This window comes from Salvelinus fontinalis, chromosome 35 (genome assembly GCF_029448725.1).
Source record: "Salvelinus fontinalis isolate EN_2023a chromosome 35, ASM2944872v1, whole genome shotgun sequence".
Classification (NCBI taxonomy): Eukaryota; Metazoa; Chordata; class Actinopteri; order Salmoniformes; family Salmonidae; genus Salvelinus; species Salvelinus fontinalis.
Genome location: NC_074699.1, coordinates 29,048,810 through 29,076,636, shown reverse-complemented (window position 1 = coordinate 29,076,636; position 27,827 = coordinate 29,048,810). Strand labels below are relative to the sequence as shown.

General features: G+C 45.2%; 2 protein-coding genes across 3 annotated transcripts in view; one reads left to right on the top strand and one right to left on the bottom strand.

The window, feature by feature from the left end:
• LOC129834680 (leucine-rich repeat-containing protein 49-like) overlaps positions 1 to 27,827 on the top strand; it is a 71,108-nt gene that overhangs the window by 26,105 nt on the left and 17,176 nt on the right. For both annotated transcript variants that reach the window (XM_055899894.1, XM_055899895.1), the window contains 6 exons: positions 15,198 to 15,259; positions 19,189 to 19,336; positions 20,876 to 20,959; positions 23,656 to 23,733; positions 23,946 to 24,124; positions 24,241 to 24,336. In XM_055899894.1, the coding sequence (XP_055755869.1) occupies positions 15,198 to 15,259; positions 19,189 to 19,336; positions 20,876 to 20,959; positions 23,656 to 23,733; positions 23,946 to 24,124; positions 24,241 to 24,336 (647 nt within the window). The remainder of the gene's footprint in view (positions 1 to 15,197; positions 15,260 to 19,188; positions 19,337 to 20,875; positions 20,960 to 23,655; positions 23,734 to 23,945; positions 24,125 to 24,240; positions 24,337 to 27,827) is intronic.
• LOC129834686 (chromobox protein homolog 2-like) lies at positions 1,194 to 4,964 on the bottom strand. The gene is made up of 2 exons (XM_055899902.1): positions 4,908 to 4,964; positions 1,194 to 1,860 (listed from the first exon to the last, which is right to left on the bottom strand). Exons 1-2 carry the CDS (start codon positions 4,943 to 4,945, stop codon positions 1,464 to 1,466), a joined length of 435 nt encoding a protein of 144 aa, XP_055755877.1. The 5' UTR covers positions 4,946 to 4,964; the 3' UTR covers positions 1,194 to 1,463.

Here is a 27,827-nt window from a genome sequence, read left to right as displayed (position 1 = left end):
GTTGCAGCTAGCTAGCGACGATGATCCGGTGTAATTGTCCAGAGCTTGCGTCAGGAATCCGGTGATGTGGTAGAGAAAAAGCAGTCCTATATTCTCTGGGTTGATATCGCGCCTGCAGACTGGCAGGTATTTGCCCGAGCTGAAGCTGGCTGGTGTCCGAGTTAAGGGCGAAGACCGCAGCAGTGGCTAACTGACTACTAGCTAGTAGCTAGTTATCTGGCTAGCTTCTGATTGGGGTTACGGTTCTAAAGTATAAAAAATAGCAGATCCGTACCACATTGGGTGAGGCGGGTTGCGGGAATGTATATTCAGTTCCAAGATGGAAAGTGAAATTAAAATAAATACGAAATGTATACAAAAAATACGAGGACTATTTACGCGGGACAAGACGGGACAAGACAAGACAAACACACGTCCGACTGCTACGCCTTCTTGGAACATTGTCCCTACGTTTCTATAGTATAGTATTTCTGATCAACAGAGGAGCACAAACAGGCCTAAACAGGTCCTTCACCAAACCCTTCCCTCACTTGGTATGTTGGAAAATTCGACAAGCTCTCACAGTCTCACGTCAGAATTAGACATTCATTCATGTTTCTCAAACATCAAATTTCAAAGTGTTTAAGGTTAAGTTTAGGCAGTAACTCTGAATTCTTAAGGTTAGGGTTTAGTTTAGGCATTAAAACTGAAATCTTATGGTTAGGCATTAACTCCGAATGGTTAAGGCAGTAGCTCCCAAACTGTGGGGCGCGGCCCCCGGGCACAAGGATCAAAAATATATATATACACTACCGGTCCAACGTTTTAGAACACCTACTCATTAAAGGATTTTTCTTTATTTTTACTATTTTCTACATTGTAGAATAATAGTGACGACATCAAAACTAGGTAATAACACATATGAAATCATGTAGTAACCAAAAAAGTGTTAAACAAATCAACATATATTTTATATTTGAGATTCTTCAAATAGCCACCCTTTGCCTTGTTGACAGCTTTGCACACTATTGGCATTCTCTCAACCAGCTTCACCTGGAATGCTTTTCTAAGAGTCTTGAAGGAGTTCCCACATATGCTGAGCACTTGGGGGGGGGGGCTGTTGCCCAATATTGGAGGGGGCCCCGAGTGAATTTTTGGGTAGATTTGTAACAATTCCAGTGGTGGAAACAAGAGTCAGGTGCAGAGAGCAGGAATCTCTTACAAAAGGTGGAATTTATTTCCTTCACGTAATCACCTACAAAACGGTGACGCCACTTTAAACACTGGGCGCGTAAAGAAAAAATGTCCAACATCAATAGAATGACGAAATCCACAAAATACACACCACAAACACGAAACAGAAAATCAAGCCCGCACAAAAGGGAGCGGGCAAACTGGGTTTAAATAACCCCTAATCTAAACATACAACAGGTGAAACAAATTAGACAAACTAAAAGGATAACAGAAAAGGGGATCGGTGGCAGCTAGTAGACCGGAGACGACGACCGCCGAGCGCCGCCCGAACGGGAAGAGGCACCATCCTCGGCGGGACTCGTAACAGTACCCCCCTCCCGACGCGCGGCTCCCGCAGCGCGCCGACTCCGGCCTCGAGGACGACCCGGAGGACGAGGAGCAGGGCGCTCCGGATGGAGGCGGTGAAAGTCCCTCAACAGGGACGGATCCAAGATGTCCCCCACCGGTACCCAGCATCTCTCCTCCGGACCGTACCCCTCCCAGTCCACGAGGTACTGCAGGCCCCTCACCCGGCGTCTTGAGTCCAGAATAGTTCTGATCCTATACGCCGGGGACCCCTCGATGTCGAGAGGGGGAGGAGGGACCTCCGGCACCTCACCTTCCTGCAGGGGACCAGCTACCACCGGCCTGAGGAGAGACACATGAAACGAGGGGTTAATACGATAGTAAGAGGGAAGTTGTAACCTATAACACACCTCGTTTATCCTCCTCAGGACTTTAAATGGCCCCACACACTGCGGCCCCAGCTTCCGGCAGGGCAGGCGGAGGGGCAGGTTTCGGGCCGAGAGCCAGACCCTGTCCCCTGGTGCAAACACAGGGGCCTCACTGCGGTGGCGGTCAGCGCTCCTCTTCTGCCGTTCACTGGCCTGCTTAAGAGAGTCCTGGACCGCTCGCCAGGTCTCTCTAGAGCGCTGTACCCATTCCTCCACCGCAGGAGCCTCAGTCTGGCTCTGGTGCCACGGAGCCAGGACCGGCTGATACCCCAGTACACACTCGAAAGGCGACATGTTCGTAGATGAGTGGCGGAGTGAGTTCTGGGCCAACTCCGCCCACGGGACGTACCTCGCCCATTCTCCTGGCCGGTCCTGGCAATACGACCTCAGAAACCTACCCACCTCCTGGTTCACTCTCTCCACCTGCCCATTACTTTCGGGGTGATACCCAGAGGTAAGGCTGACCGAGACCCCCAGACGCTCCATAAACGCCCTCCATACCCGGGACGTGAACTGGGGACCTCGATCAGATACGATATCCTCCGGCACCCCATAATGCCGGAAGACGTGGGTAAATAGAGCCTCCGCAGTCTGTAGGGCCGTAGGGAGACCAGGCAATGGGAGGAGACGACAGGACTTAGAGAACCGATCCACAACGACCAAAATGGTAGTGTTCCCCTGAGACGGAGGAAGATCCGTCAAAAAATCTACTGATAGATGAGACCATGGCCGTTGTGGAACCGGAAGGGGTTGTAACTTCCCCCTTGGTAGGTGCCTAGGAGCCTTACTCTGAGCGCATACCGAGCAGGAGGAGACATAGAGTCTCACGTCCTTAGCCAAGGTGGGCCACCAGTATTTCCCTCTAAGACCACGCACTGTCCTCTCCACCCCCGGATGACCCGAAGCAGGTATTGAGTGAGCCCACCGAATCAATCGATCACGAACACCAAGCGGTACGTACCTACGGCCAGTCGGACACTGGGACGGCGCAGGTTCTACCCTCAACGCCCGCTCGATGTCCGCGTCCACCTCCCATACCACCGGAGCCACCAGACATGAGGCGGGAAGGATGGGAGTCGGATCGATGGGCCGGTCATCCGTGTCATAGAGACGAGACAGCGCGTCGGCCTTTGTGTTGAGGGAACCTGGTCGGTAAGAGATCGTAAATCTAAAACGAGTAAAAAACATGGCCCACCTCGCCTGACGCGGATTCAATCTCCTCGCCTCTCGGATATACTCCAGATTGCGATGGTCAGTCCAGATGAGAAAAGGGTACTTAGCCCCCTCAAGCCAGTGTCTCCACACCTTCAGGGCTTTTACCATAGCTAGTAACTCCCTGTCCCCCACATCATAGTTCCGCTCCGCCGGACTCAACTTCTTAGAAAAGAAAGCACAGGGACGGAGCTTCGGTGGCGTGCCCGAGCGCTGTGATAGCACGGCTCCAACACCAGCCTCGGACGCATCCACCTCCACTATGAACGCTAATGAAGGGTCCGGATGCGCCAACACGGGAGCCTCAGTGAAACGTGCCTTCAACTGGTTAAAAGCTCTCTCAGCCTCGGCCGACCACTGTAGACGCACCGGCCCTCCCTTTAGCAGTGAGGTAATGGGGGCCGCCACTTGGCCAAAACCCCGGATAAACCTCCGGTAGTAATTGGCAAACCCTAAAAACCGCTGCACCTCCTTTACCGTGGCTGGAGTCGGCCAATTACGCACGGCGTTAACGCGATCACACTCCATAACCACCCCTGACATGGAAATGCGATAACCCAGGAAGGAAACGGCTTGTTTGGAAAACACACATTTCTCAGCCTTGACGTATAGGTCATGCTCCAGCAGCCTCCCAAGAACCCTGCGCACCAGGGAAACATGCGCGGCGCGTGTAGCAGAATAGATCAGGATGTCATCAATATACACTACCACACCCTGCCCGTGCAGGTCCCTGAGAATCTCATCTACAAAGGATTGGAAAACGGCTGGAGCATTCTTTAACCCATACGGCATGACGAGGTACTCATAGTGGCCTGATGTGGTACTAAACGCTGTTTTCCACTCGTCTCCCTCCCGAATACGCACCAAATTATACGCGCTCCTAAGATCCAGTTTTGTGAAAAAACGTGCTCCGTGGAATGATTCCACCGCCGTAGCGATGAGAGGTAGCGGATAACTAAATCCCACTGTGATTGAATTTAGACCTCGATAATCAATGCACGGACGCAGTCCTCCCTCCTTTTTTCTCACAAAAAAGAAACTCGAGGAGACGGGTGACATGGAGGGCCGAATGAACCCCTGTCTCAGAGCTTCCGTGACATATGTCTCCATAGCCAACGTCTCCTCCTGTGACAAGGGGTACACATGACTCCTGGGAAGTGCAGCGTTCACCTGGAGGTTTATCACACAATCCCACCGTCGATGAGGTGGTAATTTAGTCGCTTTCTTTTTACTAAAAGCGATAGCCAAATCGGCATATTCTGGGGGAATGCGCACAGTGGAAAACTGCTCTGGACTCTCCACCGAGGTGGCACCGATGGAAACTCCCACACACCTACCTGAACACTCCTCTGACCACCCCTGAAGAGCTCCCTGTCTCCAGGAAATGAGGGGATTGTGAATGGCTAGCCAAGGAACCCCCAACACCACTGGAAACCCAGGTGAATCAATAAGGTAGAAACTAATCTGCTCCCTATGATCCCCCTGTGTTACCATGTCCAGCGGAATCGTGGCCTCCCTGACCAGCCCTGACCCTAGCGGTCGGCTATCTAAGGAGTGCACAGGGAAAGGAGGGTCTATCTGTACCAACGGAATACCCAACTTACGGGCTAGACCGCGATCCATAAAACTCCCAGCTGCGCCTGAGTCTACGAGCGCCTTATGCTGAAGAGAAGGGAAAAACGCAGGGAAGAAAATAATCAAAAACATGTGACCGACAGGAAGCTCTGGGTGAGTCTTGTGCCTACTCACCTGGGGTGATCGAGGAGTATTCCGCCTGCCATCTCCATTCCCAGAGGCGCTCCTCCAACACCGATCTGAAGTGTGTCCTCTCCTGCCACAATAGGTGCAAGAGTAGCTACCTCCTCTGGCCCCCCTAGATGCAGCCCCTCCCAACTCCATCGGGGTTGAAGTGGGAGGACTGGGAGGTGGAACGGACAGGACCCCCTCTGAACGCCCGCGGGCAGCTAGCAGGTTGTCCAGTCGAATAGACATGTCAATTAACTCATCAAGAGAGAGCGTAGTGTCTCGACAAGCTAGCTCCCGACGGACGTCCTCCCGAAGGCTACATCGATAATGGTCCATCAGGGCCCTGTCATTCCACCCCGCGCCAGCAGCCAAGGTCCGGAACTCCAAAGCGAAGTCTTGCGCACTCCTCGTCTCCTGTCTGAGGTGAAACAGTCTCTCACCCACCGCTCGGCCCTCCTGAGGGTGGTCAAATACGGCCCGAAAGCGGCGAGTGAACTCTGGGTAGTTGTCCCGAACAGAGTCTGGGCCGTTCCAGACCGCATTAGCCCATTCCAGGGCTCTACCAGTCAGACAGGAGATGAGGAGGCTAACACTCTCCTCTCCAGAGGGAGTCGGACGAACAGTGGCCAAGTAGAGCTCCAACTGGAGCAAAAACCCCTGGCACCCAGCCACCGCTCCATCGTACTCCCTTGGGAGCGCAAGACGCAATGCACCCGAACCTGATGCTGACGTTGATGGGGAAGGTTGCCCCGTCTGGGAAGGAGCTGGGGTTGTAGTCGGGATACCACTCCTCTCCCATCGTTCCATCCTCTCCATCATCATGTCCATTGCTGTCCCTATTCGATGGAGAACGGCGGTGTGATGCTGGACACGCTCCTCCATCGATGGGAGAGGGGTGGTTGCTGCTTCTGCTGACTCCATTCCTTTTGGTGCGGGCTTCTGTAACAATTCCAGTGGTGGAAACAAGAGTCAGGTGCAGAGAGCAGGAATCTCTTACAAAAGGTGGAATTTATTTCCTTCACGTAATCACCTACAAAACGGTGACGCCACTTTAAACACTGGGCGCGTAAAGAAAAAATGTCCAACATCAATAGAATGACGAAATCCACAAAATACACACCACAAACACGAAACAGAAAATCAAGCCCGCACAAAAGGGAGCGGGCAAACTGGGTTTAAATAACCCCTAATCTAAACATACAACAGGTGAAACAAATTAGACAAACTAAAAGGATAACAGAAAAGGGGATCGGTGGCAGCTAGTAGACCGGAGACGACGACCGCCGAGCGCCGCCCGAACGGGAAGAGGCACCATCCTCGGCGGGACTCGTAACAAGATTAAGGTTTATATCATTGGATTTGAACATGCAACCTACTTTTGTACCTGAGGCAGATGTTTACTCCCATCTCCCATCCCTGTCCACAACGCCCTAGCAAAACCGAAACATTTTTGAAGGTAACAGCGCTCATGGTTGTCTCTAGTGGCCAGTTTCTATGTCATCTCCCGACATCATCAGACATGGATGGACATCTAATCCTGACTTGTATCACGTGACCAAGCTGGATTTTTTTTTTTTTTTACAGAAATGTCACATCTTATCAACTACAGCTTCTGTTTACTCACCTAGAAGTTTTGCTGAAATTACTTTTAATAATCGGATATAATGTTTTATTGGCCTCACTGGAGGATGGAGAAAAAAATCTACCCTTCAGCATTTTTCTCAAGGCTCTTTCATTATCCGGATTGCAGGCGCAAACTAAACACAGATACTTTCAGGTGTCTTAAAAGGTTTTCCTTTTCATTATAGTGAGGAATAGAGTGGATATTTGGAAAGGACTTGAAGGGAAAGACAAATACATTGAAGTGCACTTTTCCAAACAGGTTTAAACCTACACTTAAACATTGGGCTCAGTTACATGGAAGGCCAGTATTTTAGACATACTGTATGTATAACCCTTTGGGTACTGTGCTACATATGGTACATGTCTGAAAGGTTTGTTTACCCTAGAAAACCATCCTAAATGACACCTAAAATGGAACAGTTTGGAGATGATGGTAACACAGTATCACTCTGTTTGTGATGAATGGGTAATATACTGTTCTGTATGGTTTTAGTCTGTATATTGTATGCACTCTCTAAAAGACAAGTAACTTAAGCAACCTCAGCCATTGAATGACCAGGTCACCAGTAGCACTTACTAAGGATCTCTCTCTCTCTCTCTCTCTCTCTCTCTCTCTCTCTCTCTCTCTCTCTCTCTCTCTCTCTCTCTCTCTCTCTCTCTCTCTCTCTCTCTCTCTCTCTCTCTCTCTCTCTCTCTCTCTCTCTCTCTCTCTCTCTCTCTCACACACTCACACACACACGTGTTTGTTGGCGCTTCTCTTTGTAGTGTTGTTGCGTGCAGCAGAGACAGCGGTTATGAGAGGTTGTGTTGGCACAGTAATGGTTGTAGGGGAGCTCCTCAGTGTGTGAGAAAATCAAACACACGCAAGCTGTCAGCTGTCAGCATAGCTGGGGTGTAGCTGAGCTGTAGAGGTGAAGCCCAGGACATGCAGGAGAGAGACTGACACCAGGTTCAGACACACCTCCTAGTCTCTGGGCCGCTGCTGTTAGAAGATGAGATAGACAGCGGTGGCTTTTTTTATGCACCACATCAGCCCAGTGATGACATCACTCTGTCTGAGACTCTGTGTCTAAATTTAGACTCAGCCACGGTCGGAGCTGGAAGTGCTGTTGCACTGACGGAGAAGCAGAGGTGAATATTCAGTCTGGGAAGCAGGTGTATGTGTGGTAGACTATGTGCTCATATTGTGGTATGAATTGCATTTTCAGCATGCAGAAATGTATGTTATAAGGATTCATTGCAGCGTTCTCCTCAAAGCCTACTATGTGACACTGTGAGCACAATCATCTAATGTCTTTATTTCAGGAGCAGAGCGTTCCTGTCACTATGGGGATGCAGCAGCAGACAGTACTGTTAATGTGTAGCAGTAGAGAAATGTTCCTATAAAAGCAGTGTTGCAAATAGCAGAGATTACAGCCTCCCTCACACCTGTCTCTCTCATTATAATTTATGCAATGATTGATTTAATTATTTCACGACTTCTCCAATCAGACATAGCCATAATCCTAATTATGGCAACAGCACCCCTGCGGAGGCAGCATCCCTGTAATACTGTTAGTGTTAGAGACAGTAAGCTATAAAAGCAAAGAGAGTCACACACACCATATGTATAAATTCCTAATAATTTATTGTGTAAAACACCAACATTTCGGCGTCACTGTTCCTTCTTTAGGGTAATGTAATGAATGCTTGATCCAGGTTATGTAGACAAACAGTGCAATTAGTGCAACAAATGACAATAGTGAGGGGTGTCATAATTATTAGGTTGATTATAAGGAATTGATGAAACTGCTAAAAGACAATAGTTTACAGCATATTGAATATATTAGGGTATTGTTAGCATTATGTTCAACATATATTATTGTTTAATTTAATTTCACATATATATTTAATTGTTTCCAATTTCATAAAAATGTTTTTACATGTAATCATTTGGTTCAACCAAAATGCATAATAAGCATAATCAACAGGGAGAACATATTGAGTGTACTCTGATAAACTGTAGAAGACAGCACATTAAAAGTGTTGTGTAATGGGGCCAGAACGGCATGAAGTGAATGCACTCCTCTTCTCCTTAGTTGTTTATACAGTAATTGTGTTAAGAGCAGCCCACCAAACCTCTTGAAGCTAGGGGGCAGAATTTTTATATTTGGAAAAAATAACGTTCCCAATGTAAGCTGCCTATTTCTCAGGCCCAGATGCTAGAATATGCATATAATTGACAGATTAGGATAGAAAACACTCTAAAGTTTCCAAAACTGTCAAAATATTGTCTGTGAGTATAACAGAACTGCTTTTGCAGGCGAAAACCTGAGGAAATCCAACCCGGAAGTGCCTCTTATTTTGAAAAATCCCTGTTCCATTGCCTGCCTTTCCTCCATTTAAAGGGATATCAACCAGATTCCTTTTCCAATGGCTTCCACAGGGTGTGAACAGTCTTTAGACATAGTTTCAAGCTTTTATTCTGAAAAATGAGCGAGATTTATCAAACGCGTCAGTGGATAGCTGAATGTCCTTCGATTAGTTAATGCGCGCGAAAGTTGTAGCTCGACATTTTCTTTATCTCTTTTATTGAATAGTTTACCGTCCGGTTGAAATATTATCGATTATTTATGTTAAAAACAACCTGAGGATTGATTATAAAAAACGAACTTTACGGATACTATTTGGAATTTTCGTCTGCCCTTCATGACCGCTTGAGCCTGTTGATTTCTGAACATAACGCACCTACCAAATGGATGTTTTTGGATATAAAAATAATATTTATCGAACAAAAGGAACATTTATTGTGTAACTGGGAGTCTCGTGAGTGCAAACATCCGAAGATCATCAAAGGTAAGCGATTCATTTGATTGCTTTTCTGACTTTCGTGACCAATCTACATTGCTGCTAGCTGTTCGTAATGTTTTATCTAGTGATCGATAAGCTCACAAACGCTTGGATTGCTTTCGCTGTAAAGCATATTTTCAAAACCTGACACGATAGGTGGATTAACAACAAGCTAAGCTGTGTTTTGGTGTATTTCACTTGTGATTTCATGAAAATAAATATTTTTTGTAATTTCTTTTGAATTTGGCGCTCTGCAATTCAGCGGTTGTTTACGAAAATGATCCCGTTAAAGGGATCTGTGCGCCAAGAGGTTTTAAAGTCCCCCTAACTAAGTCACTGAGTGGTGTGGTGGGTTGACCGTACTGTATACATACAGTAGCTTTCTTTTGTTTATGCCTAAAGTAGGCTTTATTTTGTAACCCATTGCACACTGCCACTGACATGCACATACAGTGCATTCGGAAAGTATTCAGACCCAATGACTTTTCCCCCAATTTGTTACGTTACAGGGATTAAATAAATACAAATCCTCATTATTTGTAGACGTTAATGTGTGTACTCAAGTAGCAGTAGAGAAATGTTCCTATAAAAGCAGTGTTGCAAATGGCAGAGATTACAGCCTCCCTCACACCTGTCTCTGCAGCCGTCTTCATCGACCTGGCCAAGGCTTTCGACTCTGTCAATAACCGTATTCTTATTGGCAGACTCAACAGCCTTGGTTTCTCAAATGATTGCCTCGCCTGGTTCACCAACTACTTCTCAGAAAGAGTTCATTGTGTCAAGTCGGCGGGCCTGTTGTCCGGACCTCTGGCAGTCTCTATGGGGGTGCCACAGGGTTAAATTCTCGGGCCGACTCTTTTCTCTGTATATATCAATGATGTCGCTCTTGCTGCGGGTGATTCTTTGATCCACCTCTACGCAGACGACACCATTCTGTATACATCTGGCCCTTCTTTGGACACTGTGTTAACAAACCTCCAACCGAGCTTCAATACCATACAACACTCCTTCCGTGGCCTCCAACTGCTCTTAAACGCTAGTAAAACTAAATGCATGCTCTTCAACCGATCGCTGCCTGCACCCTCCCGCCCGCCTAGCATCACTACTCTGGACGGTTCTGACTTAGAGTACGTGGACAACTACAAATACCTAGGTGTCTGGCTAGACTGTAAACTCTCCTTCCAGATTCATATTAAGCATCTCCAATCCAAAATTAAATCTAGAATTGGCGTCCTATTTCGCAACAAATCCTCCTTTACTCATGCTGCCAAACATACCCTCGTAAAACTGACTATCCTGCCGATCCTTGACTTCGGCGATGTCATTTACAAAATAGCCTCCAACACTCTACTCAGCAAATTGGATGCAGTCTATCACAGGGCCATCCGTTTTGTCACCAAAGCCCCATATAGTAACCACCATTGCGACCTCTATGCTCTCGTTGGCTGGTCCTCGCTACATATTCGTCGCCAAACCCACTGGCTCCAGGTCATCTATAAGTCTTTGCTAGGTGAAGCCCTGCCTTATCTCAGCTCACTGTTCACCATAGCAACAACTACGCATAGTACGCGCTCCAGCAGATATATTTCACTGGTCATCCCCAAAGCCAACACCTCTTTGGCCGCCTTTCCTTCCAGTTCTCTGCTGCCAATGACTGGAACGAATTGCAAAAATCACTGAAGTTGGTGACTTATATCTCCCTCACTAACGTCAAGCATCGGCGGTCAGAGCAGCTTACCGATCGCTGCAGCTGTACACAGCCAATCTGTAAATAGCCCATCCAACCAGCTACCTACCTCATCCCCATATTTTTTTTTGCACACCAGTATTTCTACTTGCACATCCTCATCTGCACATCTATCACTCCAGTGTTAATTGCTAAATTGTAATTACTTCGCCACTATTGCCTATTTATTGCCTTACCTCCTTACTTAATTTGCACACACTGTATACAGACTTTCTATTGTGTTATTGACTGTACGTTTGTTTTTCCCATGTGTAACTCTGTGTTGCTGTTTTTGTCGCACTGCTTTGCTTTATCTTGGCCAGGTCGCAGTTGTAAATGAGAACTTGTTCTCAACTGGCCTACCTGGTTAAATAAAGGTGAAATAAAATAAAGAAATACCAAATAATTCTACACACAATACCCCATAATGACAAAGCTAAAACAGGTTTTTAGAAATGTTTGCAAATTTAGTAAAAATAAAAACAGAAATAGCTTATTTACATAAGTATTCAGACCATTTTGCTATGAGACTCGAAATTCAGCTCAGGTGCATCCTGTTTCCATTGATCATCCTTGAGATGTTTCTACAACTTGATTGGAGTCCACCTGTGGTAAATTCAATTGATTGGAAATGATTTGGAAAGGCACACACCTGTCTATATGAGGTCCCACAGTTGACAGTGCATGTCAGAGCAAAAACCAAGCCATGAGGTCAAAGGAATTGTCCGTAGAGCTCAGAGAAAAGATTTTGTCGAGGCACAGATTTGGGAAAGGGTACCAAAAAATGTATGCAGCATTGAAGGTCCCCAAGAACACAGTGGCCTCCATCATTCTTAAATGGAAGAAGTTTGGAACCACCAAGACTCTTCCTAGAGCTGGCCGCTCGGCCAAACTGAGCAATCGGGGGAGAAGGACCTTGGTCAAGGAGGTGACCAAGAACCAGATGGTGACTAACAGAGCTCCAGAGTTCCTCTGTGGAGATGCGAGAACCTTCCAGAAGGACAACCATCTCTGCAGCACTCCACCAATCAGGCATTTATAGAAGAGTGACCAGACGGAAGCCACTCCTCAGTAAAAAGCACATAACAGCTCTCTTGGAGTTTGCTAAAAGGCACCTAAAGGACTCAGACCATGAGAAACAAGATTGAACTCTTTGGCCTGAATGCCAAGCGCCACGTCTGGAAGAAACCTGGCACCATCCCTACAGTGAAGCATGCGGCAGGGACTGGGAGACTAGTCAGGATCGAGGGAAAGCAAAGTACAGAGAGATCCAAGACAACTCAGGAGTGGCTTTGGGACAAGTCTCTGAATGTCCTTTGAGTGGCCCAGCCGGAGCCCAGACTTAAACCTGATCAAACATCTCTGGAGAGACCTGAAAATAGCCGTGCAGCGACGCTCCCCATCCAACCTGACAGAGCTTGAGAGGATCTGCAGAGAAGAATGGGAGAAACTCCCCAAATACAGGTGTGCCAAGCTTGTAGCGTCATACCCCCAAATACTTGAGGCTTTAATCGCTGCCAAAGGTGATTCAACAAAGTACTGAGTAAAGGGTCTGAATACTTATGTAAATGTGATATGTTTTTTTAGTTTTAAAACATTTGCAAAAATGTCTAAAAGACAGTTTTTGCTTTGTCATTATGGGTTATTGTGTGTAGATTGATGAGGGGAAAATAACACTTTAATACATTTTAGAATAAAGCTGTAACGTAACAAAATGTGGAAAAAGTCAGCACCGTAGCTGAGCAGGATGGTGCAGCAACAGGAGGCCATACAGTGGACGAGGAGAGGTTTGTTCTATTCTGTGCCTGGCCCTGTTTAGTTTGTTTTGTTTCATCCTCATTAGCTGCAGCTTTAGAAGCCTTCTCCTGCATTTTCCGTTAATCTTTTTCCAAGGGAAAACATGCATTTTGATAATGATTTTGAGTCTTAGAGCCCAGGGGGTATGCACAAAACGTAAACAAAAGGAATATGAGTATCAGACTTTTGTTTGAATTATATTAATGTTTAAGTCAATCGGACCCCATGAAAGCTTTTCCCTTCATATGTGGTAGCAGAGTGGAATGAGAGTTTAAGGCATGTTGATGTCTGTCCTTTATTATTTTGACTTTAATGTTTCCCTTGGATGTTAATGCGGTGTCTATCTCATGGGCTTCTAATGTACTTTACTATCTGGGTCATATGCTTACAGCATGAGCTATTCATAAGTACTATTGATCTATGAGCACTCAGCTGCCTTAACATACTGGACAAATTATTGTATGACTAATTCAGTACTGTATATTATTTACAGTATAGTATATTATACATTTTGTAGTAAATCCAGATCAAGAATCCACATATTTTATTGGTGTGGTCAGTACTAGTTTTGTCTGTTTATTGCACCAGGCACACATTTGAATCTAACATGCACTATTAATGTTCTCTTTTTTCTAAGCTGTGCCCTTAGATTTGGTTCAGTGTTCTGGTTGCAGGCAGCTAGCCTGAAATTTAGCTGTTGGGCTGCTACTAGTGATGGTGAAGGAAATCATTGTGTTAGGGGATTTCAATACTGATGTCTGCAAAAAGGTATAGACCAACCCAAAATGTATTAATGCACTTCTGTAGATCACTTGCTCTGACCCAAATGATAAAAGATCCCACCAGGGTATGTGAAACAGTGCAAAGTACGATTTACTTAATATTGGTGTCTGATAAATTCAAAATATTGAGGAGTGGAGTGATAGTCAATGGAATCAGTGATCATTTTATTACATTTTGTACAAGTAGGATTATTAAAGATATATTTAAGTGTCACAAAACTGTTAGAATCAGAGGACATACTGTGTTGAACTGTTAAGGGAGCAAGTGGGTAAAATTGACTGTTCACCTGTGCTTGATAGTGTAGGGGTAGACAGTGCCTGGGAAGCCTTTAAATGTATATTCCTTGATGTGGTGAATGTGATGGCTCCCATTAGACAGCTCCGAGTAAAGCAGAGAATAAGGCCTTTAAGAAATGTAAGAACTCTCAAGAGCAACCTGATTTTGTCCTATATAAACGCCACAGAAATGAAGCACAGAGCAGGATGGATGAAGCTAAGAGGGGTTACTTTGCTGATAAAAATCATTGAGAACAAAAATTACCCTAAAAATCTTTGGAAATCTTTTAAGGAATTAGGCTGTAGTAGTACTACCAAAAACAAGCTAAACAGTATTGGACTGAACATCAGGGGGGAGATGGTATATGTATAAGCAGAGGTTGCCAATTAATTTGTCACGCTGGTGTAAAGGATTTGGAGACAGGCGCAGGAATACATCATTCAGGTTTTTAATACACCCAAAACAAACACGTATACAAAACAATGGGATGTACCCAAACAAATGAGCGAGCTTAAACCTCATAGAACGACACGGGACGAGACCTGTAATGCACAAAACATGCTGGTTGTCCTGCCCTACTGCGAGGCTGAACACGTCATCCCCACTGCCATCCCCCTGTCCTACTCTCCTGTAGCTGGCTGTTACATTGCCTGTGTCTCTGTGTCCTCATCAGCCAGCCAGCCTGCTGGTCCTCCTCACATCCTCCCATCCTCCCCCAGACTCCCTCCTCCATTGATCCTGAAACAGCCTGATGATGAAACAGATTCCATGACAACGGCACCACTGGAGACTTTAATCTATTCCTGTTGAATTCATAATTTGTCCATATCGCTGTCGCCTTCCCTTTGTTCTTCTACTGCTGCTGGGCAGTGTCTCTGTGTGTGTCTATGTGTGTTTCTGTGTGCCAGTAGCCCCCTCTTTCTCTCCCTTTCTCTCTCTCTTCTATAAGCAGAGTGAGTGAGCGAGTTCCTGCAGCAGGGGATCTCTGCATTAGCGCACTCTCCTCTTCTCCCCCTCCCCTTCTCCTTGCTCTCCCCCTCCCCTCCCTGTGCAGCCGCGGCAGTGTGTCTGCGCGCGCAGGGTGGATGGGTCTGTATGCCGGAGCTGGGAGCTGCAAGGTGACTGAGGGAATGGAGAGGGATGGGAAGATCTGAGCCACGCTGTGACTGTGCAGTGCCCCACCGCTACCACAACGCAAGCCCCTCTAGAGCACCCTTTCCTCTCTTCATCCCCCTCTTTCTCTCCCTCTCTTTGTCTAGACAGAGGTAGACCAGCTGCCCTGCCTCCAGCGCCTCTTTCTCAGCTGCAACAGCATTACCAGGTAAGATCTGCTGCTACTGCTGCTACTGCTTAACCCTCTCCCCTCCACAGATCTCAGTGCTGGCAGGTTCCCCTCACAGGCAGCTCCCTATAGCTCAGGGCTAGGCCTGGCCTCTGCTGCAGAGGAGGACCCATACTGCCTGGTCTCTCTCTCTGAGCACACACTGAATGACTGCTGAGGTGGGCAGTCTCTTCCTTCCCAAGTGGCTAATAACCTACTGTACTGCTGGGGTAGGCAGTCTCTCCCTACCCCAGTGACTAACAAACTACTGTACTGCTGGGTTGCTAAGAGATGGTGTGGGCATGTCTCATGAATGGAAAGTCTGTTTTGTTACTGTAGAGAGAGTTTTCAAACCCCTGTTCTTTTTTCCTTGTGTGGTTTGTGGCTTTTCCTTTTACCTCCCTTAGCCTTATATAAACAGTGGAGTTGTCACTGAGTTCAGTCAGGAGGACAGAGGCTGAATGCTGAAGTAGCACTGTCTCTGCCTGTGAAAATGGTCCTGTGAAATCCTGATTAATAAGACAGTGTTGCCAGTCCAGAGGGCCACAGTTGACTCCTGATGTGATTAATTTCTCATGGCAGCTCTTGCTAGCCCACTCTGTTTTAGGCAGGAAATAAATAATTTAAATCCTGCCTTGCCCAGATATAAAGCTTATATAAATCAATAATGATGGCAAAATACAACATCTAGTCTGGCTTGCATTTGATCCTCTGTCAGAGCCTTTTAATTTAAATCGTCTGAGAAATGTAGGCTACTATAATCATCGCACAGTGAAGTCTTGGTGGATAACACGTGCCTTTATTTGACGTCTGCATAGCTGTAGCTGAGGGAGAAGCCGTCCCAGGCTCAGCCAAGCCTTTGGTTGAAGCAATCATTATCACAAATTAGGCCAATCAGAAGTTCTCTCTGCAAACAGTGCCGAGAACACTATTTATATTCACATGGTGAACCAACTATACTGTTTACATTACTTTTCCATATGTGTCATTGAGCAGACAATCTTATTCAGAGTGATTTACAGGAGCAATTAGGATTAGGTGTCAAAGGGACATCGACTGATTATTTTCATCTAGTCAGCTCAGGGATTTGAACCAGCGACCATTCGTTCAGTGGCCCAATGCTCCTAACCGCTAGGTCACCTGCCACCCTAGTTAGCTTGGCTACCTACCACCCTATTTAGCCTAGTTATTGTCTTCCTATCTAAAACTCTGTTCACCCAGCCCCAGGCTATGTCTGTTGCTTTCAATGCCCTCTTCCACTGCCAGCCCCAGGCCCAATTAGCATGTTTCCATGTTTTATTTTTGTTGAGTTCTGGGCCCTGGGTATTCAAAAAGGGTCTTAGGGTAGGAGAGCTAATATTGGATACATTTTGCCATAATAAGATTATATGGACTAGGGGGACCTGATCCTAGATTAGCATTCCTAATCTGAGACGCTTTGTGAACACGGGCCCTGTTCCCTGGTGGTATTGTCGACCTATGGATTATAAGGTTAATTCAACAAAAATGGAGGTTGGGGGAGCTTTTCTAAGTGAATTACTCATTATATTAACATATAGTTGCATCAGTGCCTGGTATGGCAACAGCTCGATATCCGACCGTAAGGCGTACAGCCCAGTACATCACTGGGGCCAAGCTTCCTGCCATCCAGGACACACACACATATATATATATATATATAGTTGAAGTCGGAAGTTTACATACACCTTAGCCATATACATTTAAACTCAGTTTTTCACAATTCCTGACATTTAATCCTAGTAAAAATTCCCTTTCTTAGGTCAGTTAGGATCACCACTTTATTCACCACTCTAATACCTTGACTTTGTTGTCCTTAAGCCATTTTGCCAGTATGCTTTGGGTCATTGTCCATTTGGAAGACCCATTTGTGACCAAGCTTAAACTTCCTGACTGATGTCTTGAGATGTTGCTTCAATATATCCACATAATTTTCCTGCCTCATGATGCCATCTATTTTGTGAAGTGCACCAGTCCTTCCTGCAGCAACGCACCCCCACAACATGATGCTGCCACACCCGTGCTTCACGGTTGGGATGGTGTTCTTCAGCTTGCAAGCTTCCCCCTTTTTCCTCCAAACATAACGATGGTCATTATGGCCGAACAGTTCTATTTTTGTTTAATCAGACCAGAGGACATTTCTCCAAAAAGTACGATCTTTGTCCCCATGTGCAGTTGCAAACCATAGTCTGGCTTTTTTTATGGCGGTTTTGGAGCAGTGGCTTCTTCCTTGCTGAGTGGATGTCGATATAGGACTCGTTTTATTGTGGATATAGATACTTTTGTACCGGTTTCCTCCAGCATCTCCACAATGTCCTTTGCTGTTGTTCTGGGATTGATTTGCACTTTTCGCACCAAAGTACGTTCGTCTCTAGGAGACAGAACGCGTCTCCTTCCTGAGCGGTATGACGGCTGCGTGGTCCCATGGTGTTTATACTTGCATACTATTGTTTGTGCAGATGCACGTGGTACCTTCAGGCGTTTGGAAATTGCTCCCAAGGATGAAACAGACTTGTGGAGGTCTACCATTTTTTTCTGAGGTCTTGGCTGATTTATTTTTATTTCCAATGATGTCAAGCAAAGAGGCACTGAGTTTGAAGGTAGGCCGTGAAATACATCCACAGGTACACCTCCAATTGACTCAAATTATGTCAATTAGCCTATCAGAAGCTTCTAAAGCCATTACATCATTTTCTGGAATTGTCCAAGCTGTTTAAAGGCACTGTCAACTTAGTGTATGTAAACTTCTGACCCACTGGAATTGTGATACAGTGAATTATAAGTGAAATAATCTATCTGTAAACAATTGTTGGAAAAATGACTTGTGTGATGCACAAAGTAGATGTCCTTACCGACTTGCCAAAACTATAGTTTGTTATCTGGATCTCCCGGGTGGCGCAGTGGTCTAGGGCACTGCATCGCAGTGCTAGCTGCGCCACCAGAGTCTCTGGGTTCACGCCCAGGCTCTGCCGCAACCGGGAGGTCCGTGGGGCGACGCACAATTGGCATAGCGTCGTCCGGGTTAGGGAGGGATTGGCCGGTAGGGATATCCTTAGGTAGGGATATCCTGTATGTAATAAAATGTATGCACTCTACTGTAAGTCGCTCTGGATAAGAGCGTCTGCTAAATGACTAAAATGTAATGCAAATGTTAACAATAAATTTGTGGAGTGGTTGAAAAACTAGTTTTAATGACTCCAACCTAAATGTATGTAAACTTCCGACTTCAACTGTATATACACTACTGTTCAAAAGCTTGGGGTCACTTAGAAATGTCCTTGTTTTTGAAAGAGAAGCACATCTTTTGTCCATTAAAATAACATCAAATTGATCAGAAATACAGTGTAGACATTGTTAATGTTGTAAACGACTATTGTAGCTGGAAATGGTCTGATTTTTAATGGAATATCTACATAGGCGTACAGAGGCCCATTGTCAGCAAACATCACTCCTGTGTTCCAATGGCACGTGCCAAGTCTAGGTCCAAAAGGCTCCTTAACAGCTTCTACACCCAAGCCACAAGACTGCTGAACAATTAATTAAATGGCCGCTGTTTATTATCAATGCATAGTCACTTTACCTCTACGTACACATACAAATTAACTTGACTAACATGTGCCCCCACACATTGACTCGGTACCGGTACCCCGTGTATATATAGCCTCGTTGTTGTTATTTTATTGTTACTTTAAAAAAATGTTTACCTTAGTTTATTTAGTAAATATTTTCTTAACTATATTTTCTTACAACTGCATTGTTTGTTAAGTGCTTGTAAGTAAGCATTTCACGGTAAAGTCTACACCTGTTGTATTCGGCGCATGTGAAAAATACAATTTGATTTGATATAGTATTTGTCCCATTGATAGTTGTTAATGACCTGTGTGGTGTGTGTTTTCTCACTCTGTGTGTAGTTTTGATGAGCTAGCCTGCCTGGGAGAGTCTTGCTCCCTTTCTGAGCTCACCCTGGATGGGAACCCAGTAGCCCTGGAGACATGGTACAAGCAGGCCGCCCTGCGCTGTGTGCTTCAACTCAGACAGCTGGACATGAAACGTGTCACGGTAAGACATATGCTCGGTGCAACACTTTACAGAATCCTTGAAACTACCACGTGCTTGATATCCATAGGCATAAAAGCTGAATTGCCCGTCAAACATGATGTCATTGTATTCACACTACATACGAGACACTTGAGTTTAGAGGTTCATGCATTTGAAAGCTGTTAAGCAGGCAGGCAGGCAACACCCAGGTCTGAGCTTGTAGGCTACATGAACCCTGAGGTACCACACACACCTTACCCTTAGAATATGGAGGTAATGGCCCTGCAGCCAATAGGATGGGCAAGTCCTCCTGAGATCAGAATCTGATTTGCACAACTTTCCACAGATGAGCACTCGCTCTATGTGACTGGTAGTAACATAGTTTGAGATAAAACATACTTGCTGTCAGTGCCAAGGCAGGCAGATCTAATTTATGAGTAAAATAAGGGTTAAAGCTGGCTGCAGATGTGGAGGAGCTGAACTCCTCTGGCTTTGAGCTAGAAAATAATCAATAGATGCCAGGAAACAGTTACCATTGCTCCTTGTGGGATATCTGTGTCAACACAACAGACTCGATTTGTTCAGGGGGAAATGTGTTAATGACTAATTTTCAGCTCTATTTCACTTAATGATCTAGTCTACTAATTAGTGGGAAAGGATGAAAATGCATTATTGTTACTATTACACATAGCCTAGTTGTGACAGCACTTAAGGTCCTCTGCTCAAACTGATTTGAGCCCTTATTGCATGGAACTTCCTTCCATCTCATATTGCTCAAATAAACAGCAAACCTGGTTTAAAAAAAACAGATAAAGCAACACCTCCCGGCACAACGCCTCTCCTCTATTTGACCTAGATAGTTTGTGTGTATTCATTGATATGTAGTTTACGTGTGCCTTTAATTTTTTTTATTTAGTTCTGTCCTTAAGCTGTTCTTGTTTATTGATGTTCTGTATTATGTCATTCTGTATTATGTTTCATGTTTTGTGTGGATCCCAGGAAGAGTAGCTGCTGCTTTTGCAACAGCTAATGCGGATTCTAATAAAATACAAAAACACAACATTTCACATACTGATTCAACTTTTTTATTACAAAGTATTTTTGATAAAGGCCTTCCCTTACAGAAAAAAACATTATGCAAAGGGTATGAAAGATAGCACTTTGATTCTGGAGCCATTGCAGCATTTTCAGTGAACCATATCAAGGAATCCTTTCTCAGCCGAATCGTCACAGAGTAGCCAGTGCTAAACATCCCCTAGAGCTCAGCTGGCAGTCTCAGATTGTGTCTGCTGGTGCATTGCATGCCGGGAGCTCTGCCTGGCACACCCAAACAGCTGGGCTCAGTTCAGATGAGGCTGCAGCCGAATATCAGACAGACAGATAATCCTGTGATGCAGCAGGAGATGTTGTCTCTCCAACTGGTCCTTCCTGCAGAGGGAAAACCTGCAGCCAACATATCAGACATTATTCTGACTGTGCCTCTGTCTCATGTTGAATAATTCAGACTCGTCCATGAATGGAGCAACACCCTGATTGTGTTATTGACCCTCTTTTCTGCAGGAGGAGGAGAGACGTATGGCCTGCGTCACGGCCCGGAAGGAGGATGAGAAGAAGAGGGAGAGTCACAAGCAGGCCATGCACAAGGTACCTGACTTTCCTTATGTTGACTCTCTGTCCATATTTGTGTTTAACATACTGTACTATACTGTTACTATCGCAGATATCTCGCCATGTTGACTGAACAATATGTTCTTCTGCTCTGACATATATAAAACTGATGTTAGCTGGCTGATTGTCACATAAGAGGAACAATTCCACAATGATAAAGTGAAATCCAAATAATGTCACAGGACATTGATACGGACTGAGCAGACTAGCTGGTGAGCGTTTAAGTCATTAACCAAATATTTCAAATATTTTGTGGCGTTTAATATGTTATATAAGCTTTTCTGACGGATGCATGTCAACAACATAATTAAGCCATACAGATGTACTTTGTGGAAAGTGCTTATTTGGACAATAACCAAACTCCTTGGCCCTCAATGCTGTTTGTTAAAACGTTTTTACCTCCCAAACATTTCCTGTTTATTCATATGAAGAGCCAAAACTAGTCAAAATATGAACATGCTTATCGTCTGCTAGCCATTAGGGTTTATTATGAGTACAATAGGATGTTAGGTGTGCTTTTGTTTAAACTCATTGCACATGTAACATACACTGCATAACCCCTTGTAGACAGTGGATGAGGATGACTAATGTTGTGGGAGTTAGACTATAAGTGCATTGTTTAAGGAGAGGGCAAGAGGGCTGTTTTTGATGTTGAACAATGTATCAAATCATGTATATCAACATGTATGATATGCTGTCATATGTCTGTAAGCAATTTCTGTTGATGCTGAGGTACCGGTAAGCAGTTATCTCAGATGATACCTAAAGCGCTCTGAGGGTTGCTCCTCAATGGCCACTAATTCTTAACTACTTGAAATGTACTGTGGTGTTCGCTTGTCATGTAAAGAGGAGTCATCTGCTTTGCATTAACTGCCCAACCATGAGTTGATCAATGGGAGCATTATAGTAGGGAGATGAAGGCTCAACACACTATACCCCAGTAACCCTGCATTTATGTAGCTTGGCTTGGTGTCTTCTGTTTAGAAATAAAAGTTTCAAATGTTTAGATTTTGACAGTTACGTTTCCAAGGGGTCTCAAATAACAGTGACTGTAGCTACAATTCTCAAAGTTTTTCAATCCACTTCAATAGTCATTTGTCTTTTTCCTCCATTATCTTTTCCCTAAGTGTTCCTCACAATAACTGTTCTAACTACAGGGTTTCTAAGTGCTCAGTTCCTCTTGTAGAATATCAGATCCCACCAACCTTTGTTTGAGACTGGTTATGATTTCAGTTCAAATGACCAAAACATGCTTGTTCAATCATTGTGTATCTGTACTGTACCTCTATGTGTTAGAAAATGCATACTGTACTGTATCTATATCGAACAAAAATATAAATGCAACGTGCAACAATTTCTACGATTTTACTGAGTTACAGTTAATATAAGCAAATCAGTCAATTGAAATAAATTCATTAGACCCTAATCTATGGATTTCACATGACTGGGCAGGGGCGCAGCCATGAGTGGGCCTGGGAGGGCATAGGCCCACCCACAGGGGAGCCAGGCCCAGCCAATCAGAATGAGTTTTTCCCCATAAAATGACTTTATTACAGACAGAAATACTAATCAGTTTCATTATCTGTCCGGCCGGCTGGTCTCAGCCGAATGTGGAGGTCTTGGGCTGTCACGTGGTCTGCAGTTGTGAGGCCGGTTGGACGTACTGCCACATTCTCTAAAACGATGTTGGAGACAGCTTATGGTAGAGAAATGAACATTTAATTCTCTGGCAACAGCTCTGGTGGACATTCCTGCAGTCAGCATGTCAATTGCATGTTCCCTCAAAACTGAAGACATCTGTGGCATTGTGTTGCGTGGCAAAACTGCACATTTTACAGTGACCTTTTATTGTCCCCAGCATAAGGTGCACCTGTGTAATGATCATGTTGTTTAATCAGCTTCTTGATATGCCACACCTGTCACGTGGATGGATTATCTAGCAAAGGAGAAATGCTCACTAACAGGGTAATGGAACATTTCTGGGATCTTTTATTTCAGATCAAGAAACACTTCACATGTTGCGTTTATATTTTTGCTCATTATATACTGTATATTGATGTGTGTGTTCCTGCCTTCCTGCTGCATTCACTGATCCATACTGAGAGATCAGCAAGTGGTCTGGAGGAATTTTAATTGCCTGTGTGTTATCCAAGCCAGCTAATTGAGCTAGTTGAGGAAATAATGATAAATGGAATGCTCCGTGAGGGTTCATGTAGTCTCAGAATGATCCACTATCAATCCTGTTTGCCAGCCGTCCCCTGTGTGTGGGAGTGGAGCATTCCATTCCATACCTGTGCGTATCAAAACTGATCTAAATAAAGGCAACAACAAAAAAATGAAATCAAAGAGAGAGAGAGAGCTGCATTCTTCCTTGCTGCAGGGTGGGGATGGCACAGAAGTACTGCTGCTGCCTCTGCTACAGTCAACACGGATTCTGCTGCTGCAGTAATGCTAAGACAGTTGTTGAGAGATATGGGGCATATACAGTACAGCACACACAAATTGTACCTTGTTATTACAGACAGAGCCTTTGTAACTGTAACTGAGACTAGGTATTGGTAAGATAGGCATGTTTGTAAGTAATGTAAGCTAAGTGACAGTCTATCAGTTAGAATAACATTTGAAGTTTTCTTTTTTGAAGATAAACAGTACATGTGTATTTGTGTTGATAGAGTCCTGCTCATGTTGCGCCTCAGCAGTTCTACACTCAACTTGGACTCAAGTCTCAGGACTCCTCAGTGACAAGCAAGGTAGGTGGAATGTCTTTGGCTGTAGCAGGAGAGAGATTTCAGTTTCATAATATCATCCTGTCCTCTGTGCCCTGCTGAGGACCAATGCCAACTGAACCCTGCTCTGTTCCTTGTGTGTGCGCGCGTGTTTGTGCATGCATGTGTGCTTGTGCATGTGTGTGCGCGTGTGATCGTGTGTGTGCCTGTCTGCATGCGTTTATGTGTGTGTGCAGGAGAAGCGGCGTCTGGCCATCCGTAATGCAGCACTGCAGTGGGAGGGGGTCAGGGCCTGCCTGGAGCTCCCGGCTCAGAACGGAGCCAAGGAGGAAATCAGCCCTGAGGCAAGCCCCGCCCACAGTCCCGCCCAGACCAATGGCCTTGCACTGGAACCTTCTCCGGATGAGCAGCTCAGGTAACGTTAGGGGGGAGGGGCCGTGCATAGGGGTGGAATTTTGGGCTCTGGAAGACAGTAGTTATAGTTGCAGGACTGTTATAAAGGTATACATAATATGTTTTCTGTTCTGCCAGACGGGTGAGTCCGCTGTCGGCTCCGGACAGGCCAACAGGGGGCAGTGAGACCCGAATACGCTCCACCAGTCGCCCCAACAGTCCTCGAGACCCCAAGTTGGTACTACACCACACCCAGGAATACATACACATCACAGGAGGTTGGTGGCAACTTAATTGGGGAGGACGGGCTTGTGGTAATGGCTGGAATGGCATTGGTGGAAGGGTATCAAATACATCAATCACATGGTTTCCATGTGTTTGATGCCATTCCATTTGCTCCGTTTCAGCCATTATTATGAGCCGTCCTCCCCTCAGCAACCTCCACTGATACGCATGCTCACAGGGGATAGAATATTGGAATGTAAACATTCTTCCAATGCAATAAAACATGGTCCCGTTATAATTGTTCACACATTATAATTATTTCAAGTTTAGCCAACAAAACTGTATGGTTGGAGCACATTTGAGGATTTTGTTTCATTCTCCTGGGTTCCATATGTGTCAGATGACTGGTGTCTACCACAGGTGGCTGGTGGCACCTTAATTGGAGAGAACGGCTCATTGTAATGGCTGGAACGGAATTAATGGAATAATATCAAACACATCAAACATATGGTTTCTATATGTTTTAATACCTTTCCATTCCAGCCATTATTATGAGCCGTCCTCCCTTCACCAGCCACCTGTTGACTGTCTACACTATACACTAGCATACAAAAGGATATCCCTCATCTATAACGGTTCGCTCCATAGAGACATGGTTCCCTCTGCTTTACACACTCAACATTTCACCCTCTAATACTCGTTAGTCGTTCCACTGATGATTTTCACAAAACTACACAGGGCCCCATTACTTAGCTAGCTAACTTTATTGTGAGGTTTAGAGGGTGAGACCTTGTTCTCCATATGGCCATTCCCCCAACCTGGCCTGGCCTGACCAGGCTTAGCCCCCGTGCTGCAGGCCCTAACTTCTCCTGGAGGGACTGTATACCAGGCCTGTGAGTTATAAGGGGTCAGGCTGAGATGGGCAGTGTCAACCACTATTATTACATGTTGCTTTCTTGCTCCAGGATATGAAAATGTCCCAGAAGCGCAATCCTTCATGGCCCTAATTCCCTTATAGGCTCACTTATAGCAGTTTTGTGTCGCAAAAGGGGCCAAGGCTAGGGCTCAAGTGATTCACCATACGGTGTGATGTGGTCTACTTATCTGTAACCTTAACCGGTTTTTATTGTTGTGCACAATTGTCCAATAGGATAAAAGAGAAGAAACATTTTATGATGTTTTACATCTATAACCACTGTAAAAACCGTACTGTCCTTTGTCTAAGTGCAGTTTGTCAGCTCTCTGTCTATTTCATGTAGTTGATGTATGTTTGTGATGCTTGGTATTCACTCCTTTGGGTGTCTTACAGTAGATATTTTACAGTAAATATGCCCATGGGAATATTCCTATTCCTGAAAGTATAAAAGAGGAGATGATAGATGGACTGAGCAGTGATTTATAAATGTGAAGTTCTACAGGTATGACCCTCTGTCACCCCAACGTAAGGGATTACCAGCCTCTGTGGAGGTGTGAATTTGTGAAAGCTCCATGAAGTTAACAATCAAAGCATGAATGATTTGCTTTATCTCTGGATTGATAGTCTGTCCTGGTCCGGTATATTCCTCCTTAATCCTCAAAGACAGACGGGGTTCTTCATTCCCACACGCTGGGCAGAGCTGCAGAGCTGTCTCTCTCTGTCCTCCCCATCTGGTTCTGCTCTGGAACTGGGCAGGGGGGGCAGGGGGACCCCCTGGTGTGTTTTTTTTCTCTCTGAGAGATGGAGGGCCTGGAGGCTGCACTCTGCTCTGTCCCCACATCGCTTCTAAGAAAAAATAACCGCTGGCGTCCTCATGATTAGATCCATTTGCTCTGGATATGCTATTTGTTGTTCCCTGGGTGGGAGCGGCAATGTTCACATTCATCACAAAAAAATCAGCATGGGACAGTTCACACGTTACTGCTGCTGCCGTATGAAGACACATGGATCATCGTCTTTGTAAGAGCATGTGAGAGAGGGCCAGCTAAAGTCCTGCTGAATAATTAACAACCACATAAAGATAAATAGATGTGATGCAGGTTAGTTGAATCGTTTGATTTTACTTCCCTTGATAAACTAGCTTAAAGGAATGTGCCCAGTGAAAGTCATGCACCTCATAACTTCAGAACACTTGTCACTGCAAAATGGTGATGTTTGGCACCCACAGAGGCATTAATTAATGCTGTAAGTGTTTACCAGTATAGTCAATGGCCTTTTCAAGCTCCCCTTTTCACATCAAGCTGGAGTGGTAAATGATATGGGTTGACTGAAATGGGCCCCTGCCCCTCAGCAGGTAAAAGGAAACATATGTTTACATTTACATTTTAGTCATTTAGCAGACGCTCTTATCCAGAGCGACTTACAGTAGAGTGCATACATTTTATTACATTTTACATACTGAGACAAGGATATCCCTACCGGCCAAACCCTCCCTAACCCGGACGACGCTATGCCAATTGTGCGTCGCCCCACGGACCTCCCGGTTGCGGCCGGCTGCGACAGAGCCTGGGCGCGAACCCAGCCCAGCCTGGGCGCGAACCCAGAGACTCTGGTGGCGCAGCTAGCACTGCGATGCAGTGCCCTAGACCACTGCGCCACCCGTGAGGATATATGTTGTCATCTCTGTTTGGCATTAGCAGCCCGACCCGAGCGTTTAGAATTCGAGGAACATACCCTTTTAGTATGTTAGGATGAGAGATGGAGTAGGAGAATGGTTGTCTCTGTGAGTGCTTAGCAAATTTTGTGTGTGTGTGAATGTCTGTCCGTGAGTGTGTGTGTTAGCGTGCGTGCAGAAACAAGCTAGCGTTTGTGTGTGTGTGTGTGTGTCCATCTGTCCGTCTGACTGCTGGATAGTAGCCTCTGTTTTATATTCCTTTGTGAGCAGACTAGAGGAAGATTTATTCGTTCTCGGTTCCCTTGAGATATGACAGGAGGGAAGTTATTACCCAGAAATCCAATATTGGGGCTGGCCAGAGAGTGGATGGGAGACATCAGTGCCCACATGCTATGTATATATTCATTAATACAGAGGCACGCTGGGTCTCCAAGCAGGTGGAGGGGCAAGCACATCCATCTTCAAGTTCTACTTATGATGGGAGAAGGAAGTCTGGGAAAGAGCGAGAGAATCTGGTGCCACCACCACTCAGAAACACTTCAATAAACTATAACACTTCATTCAATAAATGTTACATATACATCACGCCGAAGATATACAGAAATAGCCTGGTTCCAGGTCTGTGTCTACATCATGCCAGGAGAGACATACAGAAATAGCCTGGTTCCAGATCTGTGTCTGCTCTAGCCAACTCCTCTGACAATCTTTTTCATGCTTTATTGCAGACACTGTACAGATCTGCTACCATGCTAATAGAGAAATTGCTTGAACAATTACATTTTTCTTTCAGTTTAGAACATTTTGAAAGGTTCTTCTCACATCATGACAAGCTAAATAACCATGTTTCTTATATGGTGCTATCATAGCTAGACACATGTAGGCTCATGACAGACATCGTTTTGGCGCTCC

Bases quoted from the DNA above. Each gene is read 5' to 3' on its own strand.
- LOC129834686 (XM_055899902.1), bottom strand. From the start codon at position 4,945: ATGGAGATGGCAGGCGGAATACTCCTCGATCACCCCAG. The intron at 1,861-4,907 runs GTGAGTAGGCAC...GTCTCTCCTCAG, and splicing joins ATACTCCTCGATCACCCCAG to GCCGGTGGTAGCTGGTCCCC.